The sequence below is a fragment of the Columba livia genome, chromosome 3 (genome assembly GCF_036013475.1).
Source record: "Columba livia isolate bColLiv1 breed racing homer chromosome 3, bColLiv1.pat.W.v2, whole genome shotgun sequence".
Taxonomy (NCBI): Eukaryota; Metazoa; Chordata; class Aves; order Columbiformes; family Columbidae; genus Columba; species Columba livia.
In genome coordinates, this window is record NC_088604.1 from 111,799,896 (window position 1) to 111,827,008 (window position 27,113).

General features: G+C 43.0%; 1 protein-coding gene across 2 annotated transcripts; it reads left to right on the forward strand.

The window, feature by feature from the left end:
* Positions 1 to 693: 693 nt before the first annotated feature.
* Positions 694 to 27,113, forward strand: UGP2 (UDP-glucose pyrophosphorylase 2). Of its 2 annotated transcripts, none has more exons than XM_065059246.1 (10): positions 694 to 1,009; positions 7,148 to 7,275; positions 7,827 to 7,934; positions 19,716 to 19,901; positions 21,652 to 21,785; positions 22,442 to 22,739; positions 23,812 to 24,009; positions 24,191 to 24,433; positions 24,908 to 25,012; positions 26,021 to 27,113. In XM_065059246.1, exons 1-10 carry the CDS (start codon positions 709 to 711, stop codon positions 26,126 to 26,128), a joined length of 1,809 nt encoding a protein of 602 aa, XP_064915318.1. In that variant the 5' UTR covers positions 694 to 708; the 3' UTR covers positions 26,129 to 27,113. The 2 variants fall into 2 exon arrangements, with proteins under 2 accessions (XP_064915318.1, XP_005503805.1); XM_005503748.2 differs by lacking the exon at positions 694 to 1,009 and adding an exon at positions 1,287 to 1,610.

Below are 27,113 nucleotides of genomic sequence, written 5' to 3' on the forward strand. Positions count from 1 at the left end.
GGCTTTTGTAGAGGTCCCACGCTGTCCCACCGCTGCCAGCTCCCGGGGGAGCACCCACGCTCCAGCACCACATGCAGCCTTACACCATCATAGAATCATAGAACATCCTGAGTTGGAAGGACCCAAAAGGATCATCAAGCCCAACTCCTGTCCCTGCACAGGACAACCCCACAGTTCACACCATGTGTCTGAGGGTGTTTTCAAGTCTCTTCTTGAACATTGTCAGGGCTGGGGGCACAACTACCTCCATGGGAAGCCTGTTCCAGTGCTCCACCACCCTCTGGGTGAAGAACCTTTTCCTAATGTCCAAGCTAAACCTCCCCTGGCACATCTTCCTGCCATTCCCTCAGGCTCTGTCATTGGTTGCCAAAAAGAAGAGGTCGGTGCCTGTCCATTCTCCTCTCCTTGTGAGGAAGCTGTAGCTTCAACGAATTGTCCCCTCAGTCTCCTGCAGGCCGAACAGATCAACGGACTTCAGCCGCTCCACACAGGGCTTCCCCTCCAAACCCTTCACCAGCTCCACAGCCCTGCTCTGCACACTCTCCAGCAGCCTTACATCCTTTTTAACCCATGGCGCCCAGACCCGCACACAAGACACATCCCCGGAGATGCGCTCCCGCTGGCCGCCCAGCGCTGACCGGCGGGGGGCGAAGCGCTGCCGTCCGCCCGGTCCGGTCCAGTCCGGTCCGGTCCGGTCCGGTCCCGGGGATGGGGCCCCGCGGTGGTTCCCGCCACCACGCCCCGGCACGCGAAGAGCCACGACCCAGCGCACGCGCGGCCCACCCGGCATTCCCGCAAACGGCGGGGCGGGACAGTGCGCGGGGCCCTCCCCCTCCCACTTCCGCCGCCGCCGCGAGGGGCCCGCCGGGAAGGCGGCTGGGACCACGCCCCCGGCGGAGGGGAGGGGGAGGGAGGAAAGAGGTGGGCGGGGGAGCGCGCGGCACGCGGGTCCCGGCGCCACCGCCCCGCCCCGCCCGTCCCCGCCCCCCGCGGTGCCGGCAGCGACGAGGTGGGTACAGCCGGGCCGCCGCCCCCCCTCTCCTCCCCGGGGCGGCGTGAGGGGGCGGCGGGGAGGCCCCTCGCGGCCCCTCCGCCGCCTGAGGGAGAGGCGGTGCCGCCCTCTGGCCTAAGGGCCGCGCGGGGCACGCGGAGCGCGGGGCGGCCGTGCCGGCCCGGCCTGTCCCGTCCGGGAGCGGGGAGGAGCCGCGCGGGAGCCCCGGGGAGGCGGGCGGCCCAGCCCGGCGGGGAGGGGGGAGCGGAGGGGAGGGAAGGGAAGGGCTGGGGGTGGCGAAACCCGGGGCGCGGCGGGTCCGCCTCTTTCATTGATGAAATTTAAATTCCTCGGGGTTTGCCTCCCGCCCGCCGGCCCGGCAGGGACTGCTCGGCTGAGGGGCCAGCGCGGCGGGAGGGCTGATCCCAGCGGGGCCGCCGTCTGTCCCGCCTCGCCGCTTCCCCGCTTCCCCGCCGCTGGCCAGGCTCCGCAGGGACGCGGGGAGGCAGTGTGCCCTCCGGCTGGGGGTCGGAAACCCCCCAAAAGACAACCCGGTCTGTATTTATAAGAGCAAAGTATTTATTTTATTAAAGAGCGAAAATGTCGTCTTTTGCGAAAGGTAAGCTGGCGTGTTCTGTAATTGTGCTTTTTGGCTCTTCAGTCGTCTATACATAGATCTCTCCTTTTTTTTTTATTTGTATTTTTTCTTTCCTTCTTCTCTCCAGCAGCCCGGTATTGCAGGCAGCGGTAGGTGCAGCAGCCCGATCGCAGCCCCGTTGCGGGGTGCAGGGGCTTCCTTAGAGTGTTACTCGTGATTCGGCAGCGGGGCCTCGGCCGGTTGCACCCCGCTCGGTCCCCCGGCGGGTGCGCGGCTCTCCCGTGCGGTACCGGCGCACGGGGAAACGGGGCGGCTGGAGCGGCAGGGCTCCCGTCCACGGGCAGGACCTGGACTGCACTGGGGCATCTTGCAAGTGAAAATCTCCCCCCTCTTCACTACGAGGTCTATTAAAGCTGAGGGAGAAAGAGCACTGAGGTCGAGCGCATACACTTTTTCTTTTTATATAGCCTTGAATATATTTTGGCGTTTTCTGGTCCCAGTAGGCTCAGGCACTCTCCTTTACTCTCTGCATGTGTGAGCGTGGGTGTACGTGGTCTGAGTTTCAGATTCCTCAATTGCGAAACAGGGAACCAGCCTACAAGAGGTCATTTCAGGAGGAAAAATTACTTTGGTGCATTGCTGTGGCAGTTTTCTTTCTGATGTTCCTGATGGTGCATGTGTGCTGTTCATAATGAAATCCGTGCCTGTAGGTTTCCTTAACATAAATCTACGCAGGCCTATCCACAAATGTAACTCCGCCTGTGGAAAGAACATGAGTAAGTCTTTCCCTATGTGAACTTCAATGTTGCAGAAAACCGAGAGCCTCCGCAGGCTTTGGGAAATCGCTGTCACTCACCCGGTGGACGTCCAGGACTGTGCAGTACTTGCTGTGTAAATCCACCAACCGTCTGCAAATGTCCTGTGGCACCTGGGCAAAATGTGGAGCTGAAAGAGGGAAGTGTCGCACTCATGTTGCTCAAGTGGCCACTCTGAAAGTTATTGAGATGAGCCCCTTCTTGCTGTAAAATATATTACGAAAATGCCTTTTGAATTTTTAAATGGAATTAGCTTATCTCAGCCTACTGCTGAAGGTAGCCATCTTGCAGGCATGGGCTATTATTTATGAAACTGAAAGCTGGAGACACCTGTGTAAAGATCATAGCGAGTTTTTAAAATATAACCAAGGATTTAAGAATCCTAAAAGCTTTTTAAAAAAGTAACCACCTTTTAAGTGCTCTTTTATCAGGCCTGTAGTACTAAAACATGTTGCCGAAGTCCAGTGATATTTTTAGCATGAGGATCAGCTGCTAGACTGAGAAGTCCAACTGTGTCTGACCGTAACACTTAAACTCTTGGTGCGTGCTGCTGGAAAGAACGGTTTCCTACATTGCAAACTTCTGAGTTAGCTCAGGCTAACATGCTCATCTGTTAAGGAGAGAGCAGGTGTACAGGTTTCACTTTGTGTGTGCTTCAGTCAATGTATGTTGACAAATTTTGTCTCTAGTAGTAGGAAAATAAAAATGTTTGTAAAGGCTGAGTGAGTATGTTCAGTTCTAAAAATCAAACAAAATAATATTTATCATTATGTGTTGTCAGTATTTAAAGAGATTTTAATCCTTGTCAGGGATAAAAATTGCCTTGAACTTTCAGCGGAGCTGGTGGAGGTTAAGGCATTCACTTGGTACCCTCAGCACAGAGTTCAAGGGTAGAGCGTTTAGAGTTCAGCTTCGTGTTTTAACTCGCTGGCTACCCTTCTTGATTTTTATGCAAGTAGTCTGCCTTCATGTAGACCTAAATAATTTTCTGCTGTTGGTCTTTCTGTATAGTTACTTAGATTGCAAAAGTAATTAAGATTTATAAGCCTCAGCACAAAAGATTGCCAGTTTCTTCACGAGAGAGGGGACTTCTCGAGAGGAGACTTCTTGTCTGACTTTCCTGTGACTCCCTCCTGTGCTGGGTCCTTGTACGCTGAGTACCAAGGCACTGAAGTTTTCTCCTGAGTGAATTAATGAACAAAACTAACCAATCTTAATGCATTCTGCATTGTTAATGTAGAATAAGAGGGACAACAGAAAGGAAATACCTCTAAATAAGGGATCACTGCTGTTCTGTTCTTTTGTCCCTTATTTTGTTTCTGGTAGCGTAAGATAACCTTTTTATTAGCTTGATCTGACTTCTCATATTTTGTTTTTTTCATATGTCAGTTATAAAGTAATGTACTGTAAATTTGCAAATACTCTGCCATGTGCTGTAGTTCATGCTGTGAGGGCAGGGGGCAGGTTAGCAGTGAGAGCAAAGCACAAAAGCGTGCTAGAAATAACAGTGGGGGCAGGAGGGTTTGAAACTTCCCACGTGTCAGACGCCACCACTGTCCTTTCTGTACTACATGAGGAAGCACTTTCTGCTGAAGATATCCTGGGTGGTCATTTCTGCAAAGTCCCATGTTTTCTGAAGCCTCAACTATTTAGTCATGCTCATCATGTCTGTGCTAATTTCCTGTGTGGGCTGTTCCCCCCAGAGTCTTACACTACCTTATCCCACCCTTTTCTTCCTTCAGATGGACGTTCAAGAACACTGATCCCATAGAAGTGGACTTAGGCTGAAATAGGAGGTTTTGGTTGCGAAATAGCTTGGAAGAGGCATTTATTTTTATAAATAATTTGGGAGTTTATGGCCACATGTACCCTTGGAAATCTTTTCCTGCCATTGTCCAACACCCCTGCCTCCCATCTGATTTTTAGAGGCACGATAACTATTTTTCGTTATAGCCTGAGGAAATTTTACTTGTCCGTAGGAAATAATTGCTTTCAGATATGCAGTTGCACTGGCCTTTCTACTTCCTCGTTGCTGCTGGGGTGAAAAGGGAAATAAACCTTCACTTGCGCTGTTAAATTTAACAGTAGCTCGTTACAGGGCTGCGGTTGTCTTTCTGCTAGCAATAGGCTGGGGTGCATAAACACCAGCTGCTGCCCAAGAACTCTGAGGGGCAGCAGCATGGGAATGAGTGCCGAGTTCGTTTAAGTTTGGAGCAGATGCACCGATGCTGTTCTTGTGGTCTTGCTCTGGAGAGCCTTCAGAGAGTGCCGTAGATCCCTATCCAGTACAAATCCTGGTGGGCATCTCTTAAGATAAATGCTTGAAAGCCTCTGCCTTGCAATGGCATGTTAAAAGCAGAAAAGCTTTGGGTTGCTATTTCTCTTGGCTGCTTAGTTACAGTATTCAAATTCTCATGTATGCAGAATAGATACTTTTCCTGCACCAGACAAACCCATGTTTTTATGGACTCTAGCCATGTCCTTCCTTTCCTTTTTCTCAAAATAATAATAGTAGTAATAGCACTAACATTGCTCTCTCGGAGCAACTGTGCCCTAGCGTGTTGAATCTGAATGAGACTGAGTGGTTGCGATAGGTGTTAAATCGTCGACATAAAACCTAAATATCCTCAGTTGCCAAAAAAGGGTGCAGCCATAGGTGCTGGTAGCTTTGCCAGCCTGGGTTTTTGGAGGGAATGTCCCCTCCAGCTGTGTGCTCAGCACTTGGTGTTTGGAAAAAGCAACAGGTTTGCTTTGCTTCTCTGCAGGGACATGGGTGATCCAATGTGTTTTGCGTTTGCTGATTACGTCATGGAGAACGTATAGTATTATAAAAACCAAACCCAAACTAGGAACATTATTACATGTATGCTTTTATGATGCCTTTTTCTTTTGATTTCTTTGTGGTGTTACTTAATCTCCAAGTGTTGTTGTCTGGTAGCTTCAAGTCTTTCGGCTAATATGAGCGAACAAGATTTTCCTACTTACATGGCAGCCTGGGAAGGTTGCTCGCTGTCTCTTTCTTAACCTAAATGCGCTTAACAGCACAAATGACAGTCTCTGTTGAATACTTGATATTTTTCAGAGTTTCTTCTGAGATGTGTTGCATCATATTGGGAGGGCCACATGTTTTACAGGCTGATGAACTGTGAGAAATGGCCACTGTTGCTGTAACAGAAGTCACGTATTACAACATGTATGAAAGTATCCCCCTAGCAGTTGTTTTGGTTGTTTCTCTGGAAGTTTAGACCGCGTTTCAACCCAAAATGTGTTTATGAAAAGACAGGACTTGTAGCAGTTGGGTATGAAAGTATTAAGCTGGCATAAACCTCTTCATTTTACTGTAGGAGGAGGAGGTGCTAAGAGCTGTCTGTTTTTACATATTTGACCTGGAAAGATATGCCTAACAGGCTTTCAACTGTTACCTGTTTTTGCTACTAAATGAAGCATTTGATTAAAAAAAGAACCTATTATGCATTGTACTGTTAATCTTGAACTGGTGTTTCCCCTGTGATGCACTACACACAGTATGTGCACTGCAGCACTTGTCTGTTGTTTTATCTTTTTTTTTTCCTCTCCCCTACCTGCAAAACAGTGCAGTCAGGAAAATGGCTTCTGTGGGCTTCAAAGCAAGGATTAGATACTGTTACTGACTCTGAGGCTGTGGAACACTTTGCTTAAAAAAAGAAAATAAAATAAAAATGGTATTAAAATGAACTGCCTCTGGCTTTCTTAGACCTTCTCGATAGAATAGCCTTTTAATGCATGTTCTAAATAAGTGAACTTTAAACGCATGTCCATCTTCTACCAATATTTTCTGGTGGTATCACTCTGTTCACTTGCAAAGTTTCTTCCTGTCCCTTTTTGCACTAGTATTCAGGGTGTTTCTAAAATCCAGCTATATTTGGCAATACATCACTCTGTGTTACGGAGAAGCGATTACTCAAGGGATTTGGCAGAAATTAAATTACCGAGGTCTTTAGCGAGCATACTCAGAATATCTTTTGTGAACGCACTCACTTCAAGTGCTTTCTGTTGGAAAATAAAGTCATGTTATTTCCCATTTCTTTCTGTGATGTGGACTTTACTATATAAACCATTTGTATATCTGCTCTTTTTCACATTTGTGGAGCTTATTGCTTTCAAAAGCAAAACAAATGCTGAAGTGATAGACAGACTAATTTTCTAGGTTGCTTAGTAACAGAAATGCATGCTGTAGTGTGAAAATAATAGTAAGATAAAGTAAGGGAATATTTACTGGAACAAACTGAAGATCGTGTGAAAGTGTAATGTATAAATAATAATAAAAGCATATGTTTTTATTTGCTTATGTGAACAGAAGGATACCCTCAATCACAATGTTCTACATAAAAGAATTTTTTTAATGAAAAGCTTTCTCACACTTTTACTTGCTGAAGTATGTTGATGTGGTAGGATGGGAATTTTTTTGGCTGTCTGGCAAAAAAGTGTACTGTGGTGGATTTTTGGATGTTTCTGGAGATGCATCATTGGCCTTTTGGGATTCTTGAGTTTCGAGAGAAGGGTTGCTGTTCTGTGGCCCCAGTTTAAGGTCTGTCCTCCAAATTACTAAGAACAAAAAATTTATATTCCCGGAAGTCTAGCACAGTAATAAAATGAGACTAGATATGCGAGTTTATTAATTTTTAAAAGAAAATTGAAGGCTATTTGTAGTCTAAGTAAGTTTTCTGCTTTTTACTTTAACCCATGTTTGTATTTTTATTTAAGATTTCAGCAAAGCAATGTCTCAAGCTGGCACTTCACAGTTTCAGGAAGTTATTCGACAAGAGCTGGAGTATTCAATGAAAGTAGAACTTGATAAGATACTTGCAACCGCACCTTCAAATGAGCTAGAGGTAAGGAGTATGATGTGGACAGAACTCAAAGCGTGATAAATTAGATACAGGAAATGGAGGCAAAATTAGACAGGGAGGCAAATCACAGAATATCGCAATCCTTATTTTGAGGACCTGCTCTGATTCTGTGTGGAAGAATACCGTGGTGACAATGGCAGCAGGAGACTTTCATTTCCATATAAACTGGGTGACAGAGTTATTATTAAGTGTTTAATCATCTTTAGTTATTAAAGGTTCTGTGTAATCTTTAATGGATTACAGAAAGGGAGGGTAAAGCTGCTGTCTGCCAGATTGAGCTAAATTCTAATGGTTATGGTTTTGACTAAAGACTTGTCTTTTAAGTGTCCAAGTTGGTTTTGTATCTTGAGTTTTAGTGAAAATGAGCTTTTGGTACCTTTTAGAATTTTACTTGAATTTTAGCATGTTTCTGCTTCAGTGCTCATAAAATTGCTCTTGTGAATAGATTGTACACCAATTTTGTAGAAATGCTTCTGTGATTGAATAGGTATGCATTAAATAAAAGTGTTAACTAATGTATTTCTTCTTTGTAGCATGCTAAGAAGGACCTGGAAGGATTTAAGAAGCTATTTCATAGATTCCTACAAGAAAAGGGACCATCTGTGGACTGGGGGAAGATTCAGAGACCCCCAGAAGATTCTGTAAGTTGCAATGAAGTGACAGTCTGTAGAGAATTTAAAACTGATTTGCTACTTGTATCAAATGATGTAGTTGCCCATAGAATGAATACAACTGCCATGGTTCTGTAAAATCATGTAGGACAACACCTTCGGTTCAAACTGGAAAAAAATTATTTATTGACACATGTTGTATGTGTTCGTGAACATCAGGTCCTGGATAACATATGTGTCAAGTTATTTGCTGTTATTTTGTTAGCTCTTCCGTGAGCAGGAGAACAGAATTGGGCAGATACCATCTTACCATTTGGTACCTTCTCTGGTGTAAATGGTAACTTGTGGTAGAGGTGAAGTAGGTAGGACCCTTGTTGTTCCCTTTTCTCTCCTGCGCATGGAAGAAGGCTGGGTGTGTCAGATGGGACTGTTTCCAGCAATCCATTCTGCTCAATAATTTGAAAGGGACATATGGCAAGTGGGCTGGGTTGTATAGCTCATTTAGCAACTTCTGTAATCTATAGCAGCTCAGTAAAAGCGAGGAATCTGAAACAAGTGGGGGTTTTCAGAGTAATTTTATAACATCAGGTATGTTTTTATAACTTATAACCTGCCACTTGAGCTGCTGCTGAAAAAGCACTAAATATTTTTTTACCAGCACTGTTTGGTATGGAAATAAACACTTCCTATTAAACCTAACCCCATTTTATTGATTCAGCTGCGGCCCTGGGCTGTCTTTTGACTCTTTCGTAACTAGCACAGTAGTTGTGCTACAAATCTTTGCTTTTCCCAGAGTGGTGATCTTGGCATATTGCAGGGCTTCTGTATCCTCACACATTTGTGGTTTCTCTTAGCCTCTCTGTGGTGATTCAATTGAGGCTCTGTTTGCAACTGAAAGGCAGGCTGTCTAGTTACTTCCAGAAGAGATGCAGTGCTGCTCTCTAAAGTGCTGAAGAATGATGCTGTTTGAGAGCAAGTCCAGGGTTTTTTTCAAGGTTGAGTGTTTTCTTTTAACTTCAAAAATGTGTGATGTCTCTCTCTTCTGTACTGTAACACTGAATGAAGTGTTGCTTTGGGGAGAAAAATCCACCTTCAATAAAGAGGCCAAGGTGCGAAATTTGAGTTCTAGATAACGTGACTTGCAAGGAGGGCTGAAGAAAAGGGGTGTGCTTTTAGTCTAGAGGAGGTGAAAGTCTGGGGAGTGGTAAGTCTTTTAAATATGTAAAAAGGTAGTTGCAACAATGAAAGAAATAAACTGTTCTCTGTGTCAAGATAAGGCCTGGGATTAAATGACAGGAATTTGATGTGAGTGAATGGGCTCCTTTGTGGAGAGGGAGAGCTATTGTCTATTTTTAAACTTTTGCACACCTTCAGTGGAAAAACTTTCAAGTTATGTAAAGGACTGAAAATTACTGGGTAGGACATTGGGAGCAAATGTCAAACAGGAGAGTTATGACAAGGCACTGAAATTGCCTGATGAGAGATTCCCAGGCAAGGCAAGCAGTTTAAAAAAACCCAAAGAAGTTAGACAAAGGTCTAATTTAAGGTCACGTAAGGTGGGAAGGAGGACAACATAAGAAAGAGTATCCCTCTTCTTCCTTATGGCCTGCACTAGCTCATTCTCATCTGTGTTAGCTATGTAGTAACTTTTAAACAAAAAGGAAAACAGAACCAAACAAACCAAAAGCAGTAAGACTCCTGCAACTTTGGGTCGCTGGTCACTTTGGCTTAGGTGAGATGCATACACGATCTTGGAGGAAATTTTACTTCCTAACACGAACCCCAAATCAAGTAATCGTGCTTGGTAAATGTCACAGAAGAAAGCTAGGGAGAAATACCTGGAAAACAAACATCTTTCCATGCCTTCTTCACTTCATAATAAAGATGTCTTGTTTTTGGATTCCTTGGATAAGTTGATAGTTGAACGAACTAAGTGACGTTAACCATTCCTCATCTGACTTCCCCTCTAAACCCTTCACGTTGGAACAGGTATCCATCTGTGAATATATGCAGATTTCCTCTGAATGCTTTTGTTCAGCTCTAGTTGAGTTTTTTCCTAGTTATAAAAACTCATAGTGTACTCTCCTTTTGGTCTTGTTAGAACCGCACAGAGGATGGTACACGCAAGTCTTGTTTGGAAATTTGGTTGGTGATCTTGCAAGTGATGTATTATTGCCTGTTTGGACAACCTTGTTTTATGAGGTAGTGGGGTGCTCAGCTGCTTTTGAGAATCTTGCACTACATGTATCATGGCCTGGAAAGCAGTGACCTACTCTCCAGAGAGTGATTGTTTTGGAGAACTGGTTTGCTGCTTGATGAGTCCAAAGCACTGAGTATTCTGGCATGTGTAAACTTCAGCTGATAGACCTCAAAGTATCTGTTTAGGTATATATGTGCAGGTGTGAAGGTATATAAGATATACATGCACATACATATGTGTGTATATACATATATATATATATATGTATGTGTATATATATATATAGTAAAAGCATCCAATAATGTGCCAAAGTTGTTGTGTGGGTGTTTGTGGTTTGGTGTACAGTTGTGTGGTTTTGTTTTGTTTTGTTTTTTATCTGAACAGCTTAAAGGTTCCTGAATAGTTTATTGCATTTATAGGTTTTGTCTTTTTGTTTTCTGTTTTACATGAGGTACTTCTGAGTTCCAGGTTAAGTGAGAAAGGTGCTTTCAGACTTTTGCCCCGTGCCATGGGACTATGCTATGCAGGAGCAGGATTTCTGATCAGACTTCTATGGGTCATCTAATGTGTTATCCACTCTACTTGTTCTTTGAATGTAGTTTTTTGTTCTTTACTGAAGTATCTACTGACAAGTAAAGGCTTCTGTCAGCGCACTGAAACAGAAATTATTGTCTAGTAGTATGCCCCCATTTTTCTCTGCAATGGGAGATTTAATCTCTGACCTCCATGTTTTCAGTGTAATAACTAATACCGATGGACGAGCAAGTTGTAAGCTCCAGACAAGAATAACAGAAGATTTTACCCATTTCACACTGTATTGGTAAACTTCTGACTTGTTTTTTCCTCCCAGATGCTTTGTTTCCATGTGTCCAAAGGCTTAAAGTGATAGCTGGCATATTTAGGACCCATTGCTGTTATAGTCTTCGGAGAAGAAAATATATGTAGTTAAAGTGCCCATTAGCAAGGATACCAGGTAAAGAATGTGGGTGTGGCAAGTGTAATTTACTTCTGTTTATGTAGATTGCAGTGATTTGTTTGTTTGAGTTGGGAGCAATAGCAAAGTCCTTCTGGATTCTCTGAGGGAACTGCAGTGATCAAGTTAACCTCAGAATAGCAATGGAAAACCTCATTAGGATGTAGAGAAAGCATCCGAAGTAGTGCGAATGTTAAAGGAGCTTGGCTGTTAGAGGTTTGTTTCCCCAGTGGCTGGATTGTTGTCTGCAGCTCAAGTTGTCATCTCAATGAACTATACCATGAAGGAAAAGAAAGAATGTCATGTTCTTACTCAAAACCAAAACATCTTCCTAATATTAAACTCTGGAAACAGATTTTAAGGTTTCACGTGGTGTTATTTCCAAAACTATCCCTTGGTGCTGATTAAGTATTTCCTTGTTGTTCTGTAAGTACATGTTGACTAATACGGATCTATTCCTTTCCTGTCTACCCATTATGACAGCCCTGATACTGCTTTTGTCTATCTCTAACAAACTCTTCCAAACCTTCTTGCAGTAAGAGTATGCTTCTGAAATCTTAGTCAAACTCCTCATGCAAACTGTTCGGAAAATCACTTCTGTGCCATTGTCTGCAAAACCAAAAGAAGCTAGATATGTCATCTTAGAACAATCCCAAACCGACGTTTTGAGATACATCTCAAATGAGTGATGCTGTAGTCATGTGTCTGTAAACTGTCTCTTTCCTGCCCGTTTTTGTTCCTGAAGGATTTCCCCATCAGCACTTACTTGTCAAGTCCAGTGTTCCAAACCTTGAGACTCAGAACTGATTTTTATTGCTGTGGAGTACTACTTATGCTTGTGTGTACACTCACAGGTGATGCGGTGGTTCTGCATGTTAGTGCCTGCACATGACTGGAGCTGCTAGATGATAGCACTGGCATCCAGCAGTCCTGATGCTGCAAGGATCCTGCTTGAATTTGAGTTCTTGACATTTGTTATTATCTGAATTAAAGACCCATCAAGATCCAGGGCTTCATTGCCAAGTTGTCATTTGCAATGCTTATGCCAAAAGAAACTGAAATGTTTAATGAGGCTGAGTTAGAAATTTTGTATTATAGCCGATGCAACATCTGACAAACTAAATCTTTGATGGAGGGCCTGGATGGAACTATTAACTTCATCAGGACTTTACTCTGAGCTTTCTGCATAAGCTAGTTTCAGGCATGTTAGCGTGAGCATAAAAGGGTGGTTGGTGCTTTAGCAAAAGCAGAAGATTTCAAGGCAATCTGGCCCTGAACTCAGTGGCAGACCTTCTTTTTGGAGAGCTGTGTTGTGAGTGATGCAAGAAGAACGTAGCGAGACTTGAAAGTCGAAATAATTTTTTTGGCTGTTCTGATGGTGTCTGAACATTGTGGGGTGACTCACATCCCACTCAGTTACTTGAACCTAAATGTTTTACATCTGTTTGCAGTCTAATATGGAGTGGTATGTACCTTACTGCGGACAGGCAGTGATGGCAAAGAGAGAGTATCTAGTCCCATTTCTCTGCCAAACTGTGCCAAGCACTGAGTGTACATCTCTGTAGATCCTGCTGGTAGTGAATTGATCATTAAGCTTTCTGGTATACCTACAGTACATTAAAATCACTGTTTATCATCTCATTAATGAGCAGGACTATTATTTTTCAATGTATCTACCTAGCCTGAACACAATCTCTGTTGACAAAACACAGCAAGATTCTGCTTTTTGCATGCTTCTGTTCCTGAAAAGTTCTAAGGGGCTTTGGAATGAAGTTCCTGTGTATGTCCTCTGTGAAGTGGCAGCACTGTGTGGCTGTGGCTGTGGTGTTTTTGTTTGTGGTGTGGTGGGATTTTTGTTGTTGGTTTTTTTTTGTGTTTTGTTTGTTTGTTTTTGTTTTGGTTTGTTCTTTTGTGTGTATATATATATATTATTTTTTTTTGGCAGGGGGTGAGTGATCTGATGCTAACAGCCTGTAGCTGCCATGACTATTGGGTGGCTAATTTCAGTATTGACCTTTGGGAGGTAAGGGTCTGTGAGTACAGGGATCGTAAGGATACGTGAAGTTACAGGGTTAAAAATGCATAGTAGTTTGGGCAGCACTCTCTTTAGATAAGAACTGGGAGTATGTGTGCATGTTTGCTAATTCCTCTCGGTGCGCACTTGGAATTGGATATCTGCGTCAGGTCCTAAGTTCGTGACCCCTTGTGCTGTATCAGCTGTCCCTGCCTTTCTGACAAATCCGTGCTGGTAAACTTCAGGATCTTTTACCTTCTATAGTTTGTTCAGTTGCATCCTGCAACACTGAAACGCTATGTCCATGTCCTGCCTCTCTCATTTATTCTGCATGTTTCCTCTTGAAAATACAGCAGAATAAATGAACTGTGGATAGAATAAACTAACTATGAACAGATGGTATTCCTGAACGGATATGCATTTGGAATAAGAGAGGGTTTGCACTAGATCAAAAAGCTCCAGTTCCGTTTGATTTTTGCATATTAACATTCTGCGAACCTGCTTATATCAAAGATCCTTGCATGATATCTAGAAGATTGCTAAAGGATTTTCTTTTATGTAGCCTTCTTTTTAATGGAAAGGAAGGGTAAAAGGAAGCAAAGTGATTCATGAGATGCAAAGGACTTTCAGTTCTCCTGCATGAAAATAATTTTACCTCAGGCTTACAGAATGTACTCCTGTTATTCACGTCTAGCATGGCCATAGCTGTTGTAAGGTAGTAGTTGAGGTCTAAATTCTCTTTGTGAGAGCTTGGCATGACTGTTGAAAATGGTGCCGTTTCCACTTGGAAGTGAAATAGTGCAATTCTTTATGTCCTTACATTCTCCATCCTACTTCAGCTTCCACATAGCAATAGATCTCAAATGAAAAAAGCATCCTGTTCTGTTAAAGGTTCCTTTGACTTGTTCTGCCCTCTGGATCTGCAGTGAGTCGGTGGCCAGATCTGACATGTAAACCTGTTGCTGTGGTTTTCATCCAGGCATTACCAGCTTCTGTGACCTTCAGATTCTCTCCCTCACACCTGCTTAATTCCTAATAGCCTCTGAAAACGCTCATGGCGGTGAGTGCGAGTGGCAGTACAGTGCCAGTGCAGGAGTGTCCTGCCCTGCAGTGCCTGGGGCAGAGCTCTGGGGAATGGATCAAGTTGTCTTATTTGCCACACGGTCCTGTTTGGGAGTGCTGAAGTCTTCACACAGAAAGTGCGGTGGGTGCTGTTTTAACAGATGACTCTGATCGCAGCAGGCAGTGCTGCTACCCTGGCTTTGCTACGTGTTATTTCAGTCACACTGATGTGCTCTGTTGCATGAACAGAGACATCTGGGGATGCTAAGGCATCACTGATGCAAGGCCAGTCTAGCGTGTGCCTCTTTTTGGTTGCAGAACTGCTTGCTGGTAACTAATTGCTTGATCTGTTGTTGCTGCTGTCTTTGTGCAGTGTTTTGCTTAGGTCAGTTGCTTCTGTTTTATGGAGGGCATGCCATGCAGGAACTTTGGTTTATTGGTGACAAGCTCCATAAACCTCCAGTGTTTAGTGATGATATTTTCAGGACAGCTGATTAGAAATCCCTCGAGGCACAGTTATGTGAGTGACAAAATTTTTGTTGTGAAGATTCCCTTTGAGTATACTTCATAATCTGGCTTTTTTGTCCAACTAAGGAAAGGTACTGCATGTATAATCTGAAGCAGATGACTTTTCTAGTCTTTATTTACACTCATCCCTTAATATTTTCAAGGGAGCCATCCCTAGTTCAAAGAGTATGCTTGTGTGTATGAACAGCACATGCATATATGATAAGCTGTGTGCATATGTGTTCTGTGTTATTGTTGTGTGTGGTGTGGTGGGGTTTTTTGTGTCTTCTCTATGTGTTTTTTGTTTGGGTTTGGTGTTTGTTGGTTTATTTATTTATTTATTTATTTATTTATTTATTTAAACCTCTCCCTAAATATTAGCCTCCTAGTTCTCTGCATTTGACTTCCTGGAAGAAATGAGCTTCTCAGCTAAGTTATAAATATAACAACTCTGCAGACTTGAAAGCTTTCTCTGTCTTTAAGTTAGCTGAATAACCCTATTGCCAGTTGTAAGATTAGTGATGAAGGGCTGTAGTGTTCCTGTGTAACATAAAGTGCTTGTGTGGGCAATCTGAAATGGTCCTTTTTGAGAGTGGTGGATGTGAGTATTAAGGAAGTGGCTTTGACACAATGTTTATCTAGGTTGCTAGGGCTGCTGCAGCTTGGTAACCTTCTCATCCTGGTGTTATTTCAACAGCTGTGGCATGTGGCAGAATTATGTTGGAAACAAGGATAGATGCAAGTGACATATATGAGTAACTTAATAACTTTTGGTTGGTGCGAACACAGCTCAGGGCCAAGGAGAGCAAGCTCTGCTCACAGAGGAGGAAGAACATTATTTCAGAATGCACAGAGATACGGAGGTTCCTGCCATCCCTACATGGAGAAGAGCCAAGAGGACTTTTTCCTTCAGATCTCACAGATGGATAGGTCTGGTTTCTCACCACACACCTAGTCTGCTGTTGTTGATTTGGCTTTTCCTGTCTTCCATCTCCCACCACTTCTGGTGGTGGGGAAGTAGGAGTACAAGCCCTGTAGAAGTAGTGTAACCATTATGAGGTTGGTTCTGGTTCTATTCCCTCTTCACCCCTGTAAGGGGCAGGGACCATTCAAGGCTGCTGTGTTGCACATGTTTGGGGAGAACACACAAGTTCAAAACCAACCAAATCAACAGCTACTGGTTTGTTTCATGATGGTTTACATCCTCCCCATCTAACATCACAACTTCATATGAGTACAGATGTTTCTGTATATTTAACAGAAATCTGAGTATAGTTAAAAAAATATTTTATGGGCTTAGAGTTTATGGATTCATCTTCTGCTTTAAAAAGAGGCACAACAACAGACTGCTGCCGTAACACCCAAACAAAACTAATTTTGTAGATTTCCAAGGATACTGAGCTCCTAACTTTACAGGCACCCCCCCAAAAACAAAACAAAACAAAAACAATCTTTCAAGTGCTTTACCTCAGAGAGGTGTTGCTGGGGCAGCTCATGGTCAGGAGCTGGTGGTTGCTCCCCAGGGTGCAGAACCACCGTGCAGGACAGACCTGGGTGTAGGGCCAGATCCCACCACAGCCCTCCTGGGAGCTGCTGCCAGGCTGGGCATCGGGGCCCCACCGTGGTGGGGATTTTATCCCAGGGCGCAGTCACACCTGAACAGCTCTGGAGCCACGTTTGGATACTCCTGATTTTGCTTATCCTGCGTTGCGCATCTTTTGAGCCTTTGTTGAAGCAGGACTGTGGAGATGCTTCCAAAATGCTGCCGTTAAATTTAAAACGTGCAGAGGAATGTTTTGGTAAAATTTAATAGATTTACATTTGTGTTACTGGGCATTACTATTATTTTCTGTGAAGTCTCATGCCCAAGCCCTGTAGCAGAGTTTTGTACTGGAAAACTGAGTTTGTTTTGTGTTTTCTCATTATTCCAGGTCTGGTTTAGGGTCTTTTGCCCCTCTGCCCTGGGACTCCATTCATTTCTAGCCATCACCTTATTTTCTACCTTCCTCCTTATCAACCTCAGCTGTCTCTTATATTTAATATTTCAACCTTCTGTCGCTTTCAGGTGATGCAGTTGAACAGAATGTATAACCTGGAGGCAGGATGCTGTGCCAGGGTTTGGGGTAGAAAAGGGAGAATGGGGGAAGGCTGCAGCTGGCCAGAGATCATAGCCAGTAAATCTGGGAGCGGGCACGGAGAGAAAACAGCAAGGCAAAAATGGACTAATGTTTCCCTTCTGCTCACGGTATTTTGTACTCTGCCTGTGTTTCTTGGAGTAATACATGGCACAATCCTGTTATCTCTAGGCACTGTGTGACTAATGGTGAAGACGTGTTTGTGATTAGAACAGTTGTTTGATTTCTTGATACTGCTAGATAAAGAGCCTTTTTGCCTAAAATGAATGCTGTCACACCCTCACATGAGAAAGCCGGAATGGGGAGGCTTTACCGTGTTGCTTCCCTAGCAAAGTGGTCCAAATAAGATACCTTTTGGTAACATATTTGGCCTATAATAGGGATTTGCATAAATTATTCATAAAGAGTTGTGACGTTATCAGTTAAGCCACGCACTTAAAGCTGTCAGCCTTTTTAATGAGGTGTCTTGGAGTGCTGTTTTTTAACCAGCTAGTTAACAAGGAGGAAAGCTCTTTTTAATTCTCAGTTCAAGGTAGCAGAACTCTAGAGCCATCATTTTGCTGTAGCATAATTTTTGCCTGGGTCACTTGAGTAATGCATTCTTGTTTAAGTGTTGTGTTTTATTTCATAATCTTATGATACAAAGTTGAAACTGGGACACCTACTGTCAAACTGCTGGGACCCTCCCAAAACCTTGTTTGAAAACTTTGTCTCTTAGATGTGTGAATCGAGTTGTGATGACGTAGGTAAATTTTTGGGAATCGAAGTTCTGGTTGTCCAAAGGTCAGCATTCAAGTTAAAGCCTTTGCTGGCAAGTTTCCACTCCCTTGTCCTTCACCGATCTCTGCAGATTTTACTGACAAACCTGTGTGCTTATCAGTGACTATAAAACAGTTTGTTCCTATGACTAGCATTCTCTGCAGATTAAATGGGAAATATAATAGCATGCCAACATCACCTGTTTTGTTTAATCAGTTAATTTTCTTCTCTAAGGAGAAATGCATTGTTAGCAGGTGACTGCAGCAGTGGTTGTGTTACAGCTGCCGCCTGAGCCATGATAACTCCATGTTTACCTTTTGGTCTGCAGAAAGAGAAATAAAAACTGTTCAACTACCATGTCTGTGACTTAGCTGGAAAGTAGTAGCTTAAATACTTAAGATTTTCCTTCTAATTCTTACTCTTACAAGCTACATTATATTTATCTTGAATGCAATGAGAATTTTACACTGAGGATAGTCTGTGCATTACTCCTAACATGGTCTCAGGGTTCTTTGGCATATGGAACCTCTACTGCTTTTGAAACATGGAGAAGTACATTAAGCCTGAACTTACTTGGTAGGTAGGAATGCGAGAACTGGGTTAAGAGCAGGTAGATGGAAACATTTCTATCTAATGTGTTGGTTAAGTCTTATGTAGGGTCCTGAGCGAGTCTGGATGTTACCAGTTCTCCTGGGAACAGTTATAGTCTGGGGGTGCCTGTGTTCTCAGTACCTGCCAGAAACAAGCAGTAAGGTTCCTGGCATTTGCACAGAGTGTAGCTTTAGAAATCACATTAAAAGAAAATAATTACTGGGCTTACGCTTCAAGCCTCATCATTTTAGTTGCATCTCTTTGTTTTGATGGGTACACATCACAAAACTACCAAAATTTGTCTTGTTCCCCAGTAACGCTGCCTGCTGAGCAAAAAGTTAAGTCACAACATTGACATATATTTTTAATGTTCAACAGCTAGAGTGTTTCAACAGATAATATGGTGCTATTCTTGTATTTAATGTTTTCATATTAGTAAAAAATATTTTAGTGAGAAAGCAGGGCTTTCAAGTTAAGTTAATCGCTTGCTTTTTTGGAGTACGTACCTTACGCACTGGGAATTTTTTCTAAACTGAATGAGTTTAAGCAGTTGCATTGAGATGTTCCTCCTTGGGCCAGTTTCCACTCTTTGAGTAATCAGAGATTAGTTAATCATTATGCTGTAACTTGTGGAGTGATCTTATCTTTAAATATGTACCGTAAGCTTTCCAGATTCTGCGTAAGGCAGAATTTCCCCAGTGCGAGGGATCTGCTCTACTCCGCTGCCTGTGGAATGCTGGAATTGCGCAAACTCTCCTCCCTACCCCCACACATCCCAGTAAGATGTGTGACTCTTGTTCCAGTGCAATGCAAGTTTCCATTGGAACCCCAGCCTGACTTGCCCGAAGCAAACACAGTTCTGAGAACTACTCTATTTGTTTTTGGAAATCAGCTGTGGATCTTACACGCCCCTTATCAGAACTAAAATGATTTGCTTACAGCTAGAATACCCACAGCACTTTAACACCAAGGCTTTTTTTTCAAAAGAAAATCTCTAGAAGGGAAGGCTAAAGGGTAATTGTATTGATTTTGCTCTAACAGTTTTGGCATGATATTTATCGTTGCATTGTTACTGTTGTTCCTTTGATTTAGGTGCTTTAGATTAGGAGGCAAGTAATGCCTAATGCAAGGCACACTGTCATTACAAGCCTGGTTTTGCTCTCCATCACTAGCCCCAAATGCAGCCAGTGCTCTGTCAGCCTGTAGGATACAGCCATGGGCAGGTAGAAGACACTTTCATGTGAGCTGGATGAACACAGAATCACAGAATGTTAGGGACTGGAAGGAACACATCCCGAAAATAGCAGGATAAGAACTAGGAACTCTTCTTCTTTGTAGCGTGCCATTGGGAGAGTAGTAACACATTGGACTGTTTGTATTACAACGCCTCAGGCTATGGTGGAACTAATTTTGCAAATGTTCTTCAGTGTCATAAATCTTAAGTGTCATAAATCATACAAATAAATGTGGCTATTGTTGCCAAATTTTAAGTGTTGCAGGGTTTTGGGAGAAAGCAGTTTCCTTCAAAATGTCTGACTGATGCTTTTTTCTTGTTTTTTTTTCTTCGCAGATCCAGCCTTATGAGAAAATAAAGGCCAGAGGACTGCCCGATAACATCGCTTCTGTCTTGAACAAGCTGGTGGTCGTGAAACTAAATGGCGGCTTGGGCACGAGCATGGGTTGTAAAGGCCCAAAAAGTCTTATTGGGGTGCGGAATGAGAACACCTTCTTGGATCTGACAGTTCAGCAGATTGAGGTACCTTTTGAAGGGCTTTGAAGAGTTGTTGTAGAAACTTGAAGGGGCCTGGGTGCTGGGACCAAATCTGAAACCCACCTAGAGCAGAAATTCTTGCCAATACAGAAGTATTTTCCTTGACTAATCTGATCTTAATTAAAGCAAAGCCCACTAAGTGGTTGTACAGATTTTGCATTTTGGGGTAAGGGGAAGTTGGGATCCAATTCTTGTTTCACATTATATGCCACTGTCACTGAGTTTGCCAGGTTTCAGAGTTGTACTTTGGGATAAAGCATCGCTTTTCTGTGCCAGAGGAAGTGAGACACTGGGCTTCTCCTGTATGACCCCTTAAGAAACATCCCAGTGGAGACTTGCCAAAAGGGAGAGGAGAGGGAAAGGAGAGCCGGGTGCAGCATTGGTGCTGGAGAATTGTGTGGAAAGAACGGGCATTAGTGGTGTGCACACGTGGATAAGAGATGGAGCAGTTGGCAATGGAGCTCTTACCCACGCATGTTTTCAGAGGAGTAATTCAGCCTGTGCGCACCAACCCGGGCGGTGGTGATGGTGTCAAGAAACACAAGCAATCCAGCCTGGTGTGGCTGACTCCTGGGCTTGTGTCCGACTCCTGCAGGTGCAAGTCCAAGCTTAGCTTTTTAAAAGCTCTTTTTTTTTTTTTTTAAATGTGCGTTAGAACAAAACTCTTCACAGCAGCTCTGAGTTCCTTGTTCAATTAAAACTCTCATGCTGGAAGTGATTGCTGGCATTTTCCTCTAAAGAAAGAAAAGTAAGAGAAAACAACATCTGTTGGTGTTGAGAGGATGTTTCAGCTTATGTTTTTAATGCAGAATATTCCTCTTACAGCAGATGAGGTGGTCATTAGAGAAGGAAATTTGGTGTGCCTGTTCCAGTGTTTCTGGAGCTCCAAAAATTTTTGCCTTGGTGTGGTGTCGGTGCGGAGTGACCCTCCCATGTGTGTTAGACAGTTCTATACTACCCTTAAATTTATATACAACTAATGCTGTCCTAATCCTTTGGTGTTATGGGTGCTTTCTCAAAAGGGTCATTGCAGAAGCCTCCGACACCACTGGAGGTTAATGATCCCAAATGCTGCCCAGCAGACGAGGGCAACATGACACACAAACCTTTGAACTCATGGAAGTATCTTCTTTCCTGTACACTCTTATTTCTGATGGAATCCTGTCGCGTTTTCTGTTGTTCGTTGTTGTGTTGTGTTTTTTTTTTTTCCCTTTGCTGTGCTGTCCACATGAAAATGCTCGTGTGTATTTCAGCTCCATTTTACAGATGCACAAGTAATTAACATTGTAACATTCATTGATTCTATTGTCCATCTGGTAGCCTGCCAGAAAGGCTCAAGTGCTTACTGTGGAGAGAAAGTTTTGAAACCTTACCCTGACAGACTTCAGTAATCTGGGGGAAAAAAATATGCCTTTTTTGTAATCAACAATAGCCTAAAATTTAAAATAATCATTTTGTGGTGTCAGGCTTTTCAAATTTTAAATCTCAATGCAGATTTAAAAAGAAAGATTAGTTATACATTAATTAATGTGGGCCTTACGTTGACTTGACTACTCACAAGGATTTGTTTTCCTTTACCTGATTTATTATCCTTTGCGTTGGCATAAGCATCTCTTTTATATCATGCACTTATTACTTCCAGTCTGTTTTATCTCATTTCTTTCTCCCAAAATCTTAGGTGTCAGAGTTAAAGCTAATAATATATTCTGAATTTACCATTTCTTTCCCATCTCAGCATTTAAACAAATCCTACAACACCGATGTTCCTCTTGTTCTCATGAATTCCTTCAACACTGATGACGACACAAAAAAAATCTTGCAGAAATACAGTCACAGCCGTGTGAAGATATATACTTTTAATCAAAGCAGGTATCAAAAAACTTCTCCACTTGGGGTGAAGGGAAAAGCTACCTTGCATTTCTGCCTAGCCCAGATGGTGTGGGTTTTTGGTTTGAGATGCTGAGGTAGCAATGGTATTCTGTGCCCATGTTCAGTCGCTATTTTGAGGCTCTTTGAAAGACTGAGATGTGAGGGTGTTAAGCAGAGTCAAAAGCAGTGTATTAAAATTTGGGAGAGGGGGGCATAGTTCCAAGAAGCACGTGAATAATGGTGTGCTGGATGCTGGCCTCCTGATTCTTGAATTTGCTTTGTTGGATGCCTGGTCTCTGGAGGGCAGCAGAGCACGGCTTCCTTATCAAGAACAAACTCTGATCTCAAGTGGTTGGTGGAGTCAGAGGCGGGCTTGGTGAGCTCCGAACCTGTGTGCCAGGGGAAAGCTGTTTTACAGGATTGTCGCAGAACTGTGGCTTTAAATCCTTGAATGAGAGCTTGCATTGTCGCTTCTCAGTGACAGCCCAGTATTTGGATGGGTCTTTCAATTCAGAGCACTTACACTGATCTAGAAAGCAGAGCTTCAAAAGCTGTGTGAAAAAGCCCATGTAGTTGCACCTTTACTGTTGTCTTTTGTGTTTCTTTATGCTAGTCTGACATTGGCGAGAACTTAACAAAACCCATTGACTTCCCAGGTATCCCAGAATTAACAAGGAGACTCTGCTGCCAATAGCCAAGGATGTATCTTACTCAGGAGAGAACACGGAGTGCTGGTATCCCCCAGGCCATGGAGACATCTACGCCAGTTTTTATAACTCTGGTCTGCTGGATAACCTCATCGCGGAGGGGAAGGAATATATTTTTGTATCCAATATAGATAACTTGGGTGCCACTGTGGACCTTTACATTCTTAACCACCTCATGAACCCACCCAATGGAAAACGCTGTGAATTTGTCATGGAAGTGACCAACAAAACCAGGGCGGATGTGAAGGTAAAGGGAGGTGGTTGTGCAGGTCTGTGTGAACGCCTGGCACGCTGGTGAAAATAGCCCCTTGTCTCTTCTACGTCTGAATTCATTTCAGACGTAGATTAAATCTTCTTACAGCTATTTTTAGGCACCATTTAACACATCAGCTGTGACCTAATTTGAGATGCACAAAATCAGCAACTTTATGAAGTTCTGATTCATGGAGCAAATTTGACATAGGTTCTGGGCAACAGCCTGGACTTGACCGATGGCTGAACACACAAGTGATTTTTGTGGGTTGCAGGTCAAAACCTCAACACCTTCTCCAGACTGTCATTTCCAGGGGAGAAGTTTGGGGATGGTTAAAGTAGAGCTCTGAGGGGTGGGATACAGCGCTTTTACCTTTATGGACTGAAAACTGCCGGTGCCACTCACCCAGCTGTCAAGGTGTGCGTTGCACAACTAGACTTGGCACGGCTGCCGATCTGCTCCTGCCCTGACCGCTTGACTTTGTACAGAGTCCAGGTTTGACACCTTGTCAGACATTTATAGCACATATCAAATCCTTCTAGCATGCGGTAATTTGTCAGGTAACTGGACTTTGCCTGTTCTTTTAAATAAGAGAATGGGGAGGAAATATGATTTTTCTCTGTATTCGTTAAATATTAAGAAAGCTCTGACATAGTCCTATAAACCCACAGAAATGCACTGTAAGAATGCAGTTTGGGTTACAGAAGTACCACTTGTTTCTCTAGTAAGTGGTGCAATACAGAACTATTAGATTTAATTTAATTTTGCTCTGTAATCCAGCAAAGTACTGCTGAATGTGATTTTTGACAACAGCAGCACTTGCAAAAGATTCTCAACAACTTTCACAAAAATAATTAACTGTCTTGGAGTGCTGGAAGATGATCGTTTGACAGTTCTGACTGTACTTTAAACATACTCTATAATTAGTAACCTGGTAGCTGAACACAAGTTTTCACTGAGGTTCAACTTTAAATGCCAACAACACAGTGTATCTGCTTGGGATGAGGGGCGGGTTTTTCTGGCATCTCATGAACAGGACTTAAATCTTCTTTTTTGACCTTTGCAGGGTGGCACGCTTACACAGTATGAAAACAAGCTGAGGCTGGTGGAGATAGCTCAGGTCCCAAAAGCACACGTGGATGAATTCAAGTCTGTGTCAAAATTCAAAATATTCAATACCAACAATTTGTGGATTGCTTTGTCTGCGATTAAAAGGCTGCAGGAGAAAAATGCTATTGACATGGAGATCATTGTTAACCCAAAGGTAATCAGCTAGGAAGATTTTAGAGGAAATGGCCTCAAAAGAACTGTTTATTTCTAGGTAATGAGGCAGGGACTGCTGCCTTCAAGTAGGAGCTGGTCTGTCAGTAAATGCAGAGCTCTGACGTCTCTAGTTCTGAGTGCTGTTACCTGCGGGTTGTGTTCACCTGGGTTTTCTCTTCCAGACTCTGGATGGAGGCTTGAATGTTATCCAGTTGGAGACTGCAGTTGGTGCTGCTATTAAAAGTTTTGAGAACTCTCTGGGGATAAACGTACCTCGTAGTCGTTTTCTGCCTGTTAAGACCACGTCAGATCTCTTGCTTGTGATGTCCAACTTGTACAGCCTTAATGCGGGATCTTTAACAATGAGTGAGAAGCGTGAATTTCCAACAGTGCCTCTTGTCAAACTGGGAAGTTCTTTCACAAAGGTAAACTCCTATCTTTATACTTTGTTTTTATCTCTTTGAATAAAAAACATAGTCCATAGCAATACATATGTTAACAGAGAGGTTTTTATCTACCTCTGGCCATCTGGGCATTCCTTTTTGCTCTTTGTGAAGAACTGTTAGAATACAAACTACTCAACATGTGTGCATAATGTCACACTGCTGCTGGGTGCTCCTTTACCCTGTCAGCTGAGGAAAAGAAAGAGTGAATTGGGCTGTGTGTGTTCTCTAGAGCTTGCCCAGCTTTGGTGGGATACTGCCCTTACTGCTCCTCAGTCATCCCTGACAGAAATTACAATACCATGTTGCTTTCAAAGTAGCAACTTTTGTATTTGTCATACGTAGATTCCACAATGATCCCTGAAAGGAGTTTTCAGGAAGCTCCCATGCTTGTCTTAATCCACAAATAGATGTTTTTGTTTTTAAACTGTCTCTATTCTTCCTTCTCTCCAAAAGGTTCAAGATTACCTGCGGAGGTTTGAAAGTATTCCAGACATGCTGGAGCTGGATCATCTCACGGTTTCAGGTGATGTTACATTTGGGAAGAATGTTTCATTAAAGGTGAGTGTGTGAGCAGTATTCTCCTGCAATAAGCACCCCTGCTCCTTGGTAACTGATCCTGCCTAAGTCAGTGCCTTTAAGCACAGTCCATGGAAACGCTCCTGGGAATTAAGTCACCAGCCCAAGGATTGCAGAGGACAAGAATGAAGAATGATCCTTATGGAGGAGTTTGAGGTGTTACTGCTAGAGCTGCTTCTCTGTGCAGTCCCAGGGAGAGATGAGGTTTGTCTGTGAATCTTGACACCACCACAGACCTCATGACTCATTTCAAAACAATGCTTATGTCTTTGTCCTTTGGCTCTACGAGGCACTTACTGCCTGGCCTCCCAGAACGCCTCCCAGAAACGGCTTCATAGCCACAGGCTGTTTCTTATCAGTTTGAGGTTCTTGATTTATTAGTAAATGTTGTAGCCGAGCAAATTAGTTTCTCTCTCAAATTCTTCCTTAGGATCTGGCCAATCCAGCAGATTGTTGTCATGGTCCTGTAGCAGTCTAGGCCAGTTTAGCTGCTGACAGAAACCAGTGCAAGGTGGGGCTGCAACAGCCAACACTTAGGCAACTATCAGACACTCACACGCATCTGTCTGTTCCCAGCTCTTTCTGCATATTTGCCTTACAGCTGTAAGGGTGAGCTCTGCTTACAGCAAACACATGGTGAGCTCTGCCATCACATACTGATGTGGGTAATGCTTTTCCACCTAAAAGCAAGCAGACGTGATAAAAACGCTTACAGCAAGTGTGTATCTTCAAAGAAGGCATCAACTCTGCTTGTAAGCTGATAGTATCTAGTATGCTGGCAATTACAGTGTTTTCAATATTGCTTAAAATCTTTTTTGTGGGAGGGGAAAAAAAAGGTCTGTGCAGAAACAATACAACTAAATCCATCTAGGATCTGGCTGTTACAGCTGACATCTAACTGGTCCTCCAGAACAACACTACTCTAGCCCATTGTAAGTCAACAGTTGATAGAAAGTTTCTAATCACTTGTTTTCTTTCCTGTAAATCCAGGGAACAGTTATCATCATTGCAAATCATGGCGACAGAATTGACATCCCAGCTGGAGCTCTACTAGAGAACAAAATTGTATCTGGCAATCTTCGGATCCTGGACCACTGAGTCAGGGTCAGTTCTGTAGGCTGCTGTGCTGAACCAGCCTTGTAAAGGAAGAACCTTTAAAGCATTAGAAATATAAGTACACAGAGGGCCTATGCTTTGTCATCTTCACAGTACCCTGCAGTATTAATTTTAAATTAATTTCTCTTGCTTATCTTTTTAAGCAGACACATAGTGCCATGGATGTGCGTAAGTAATGCTTCAGTCCTTAAAGAGATTCTGTAACTCAGTTAATATAACCTTGAAGTGCAATACTGTTTGTCTTGAGGTAAGATGGACAGATCTTCTTTGATAAGAAGTTAAGAGGCTTGCCTCTAACATGTAGTAGTTTTGAATTGCTTGTAACTGCAGAAATAAAGCTGTGAAGCAATACATGTGGGACAATGCAGTTAGCTACTCATGTGACTTTTTATGAAGTATAAGTGGCAGGCACAGTTGAAAACCAAAAGTTTCACTACTGCTAAATGGGCTGTTAAAAACCCCTGTATTTCATGTGCTCACAAACATCCCGACCTCTAGCTCTCTCTAACCCCCACAACCTGCAAGTGGGATGTCCTATCCCAACTGTATGTCAAGATACTGGGGTAAGACTGTCCATACCTCCATTTCTGTATTGTGAGAGTGGGAATTGTTGATGTTCAAAACTTGCCCAAAGAATCTAATACTTGAGAATAATGCCTCAGTATCCACATGTGGTGTTTGCTTTTTCACATCCCATTTAAGACTGGATGTCCTGTTGATATCTTAATCTGCCCTCTTTTCAATAAATGGATCACAGTGACTACACCCATGTTCATATTGTCACAGCCGTGTATGTTAATTTATCTTCTATTGAGTCATTTCTAAATTTGTACAGGAACTGAAATCCCTATCCTGATCACTATTGATTTCTTAATGTTTCTCTTGTATTTACATGCAGACAACTTTATTTTATAAGCTTAGTATAACACTGGTATGTATCATTAAAGAAGTTGGTCTTTAAAAACAA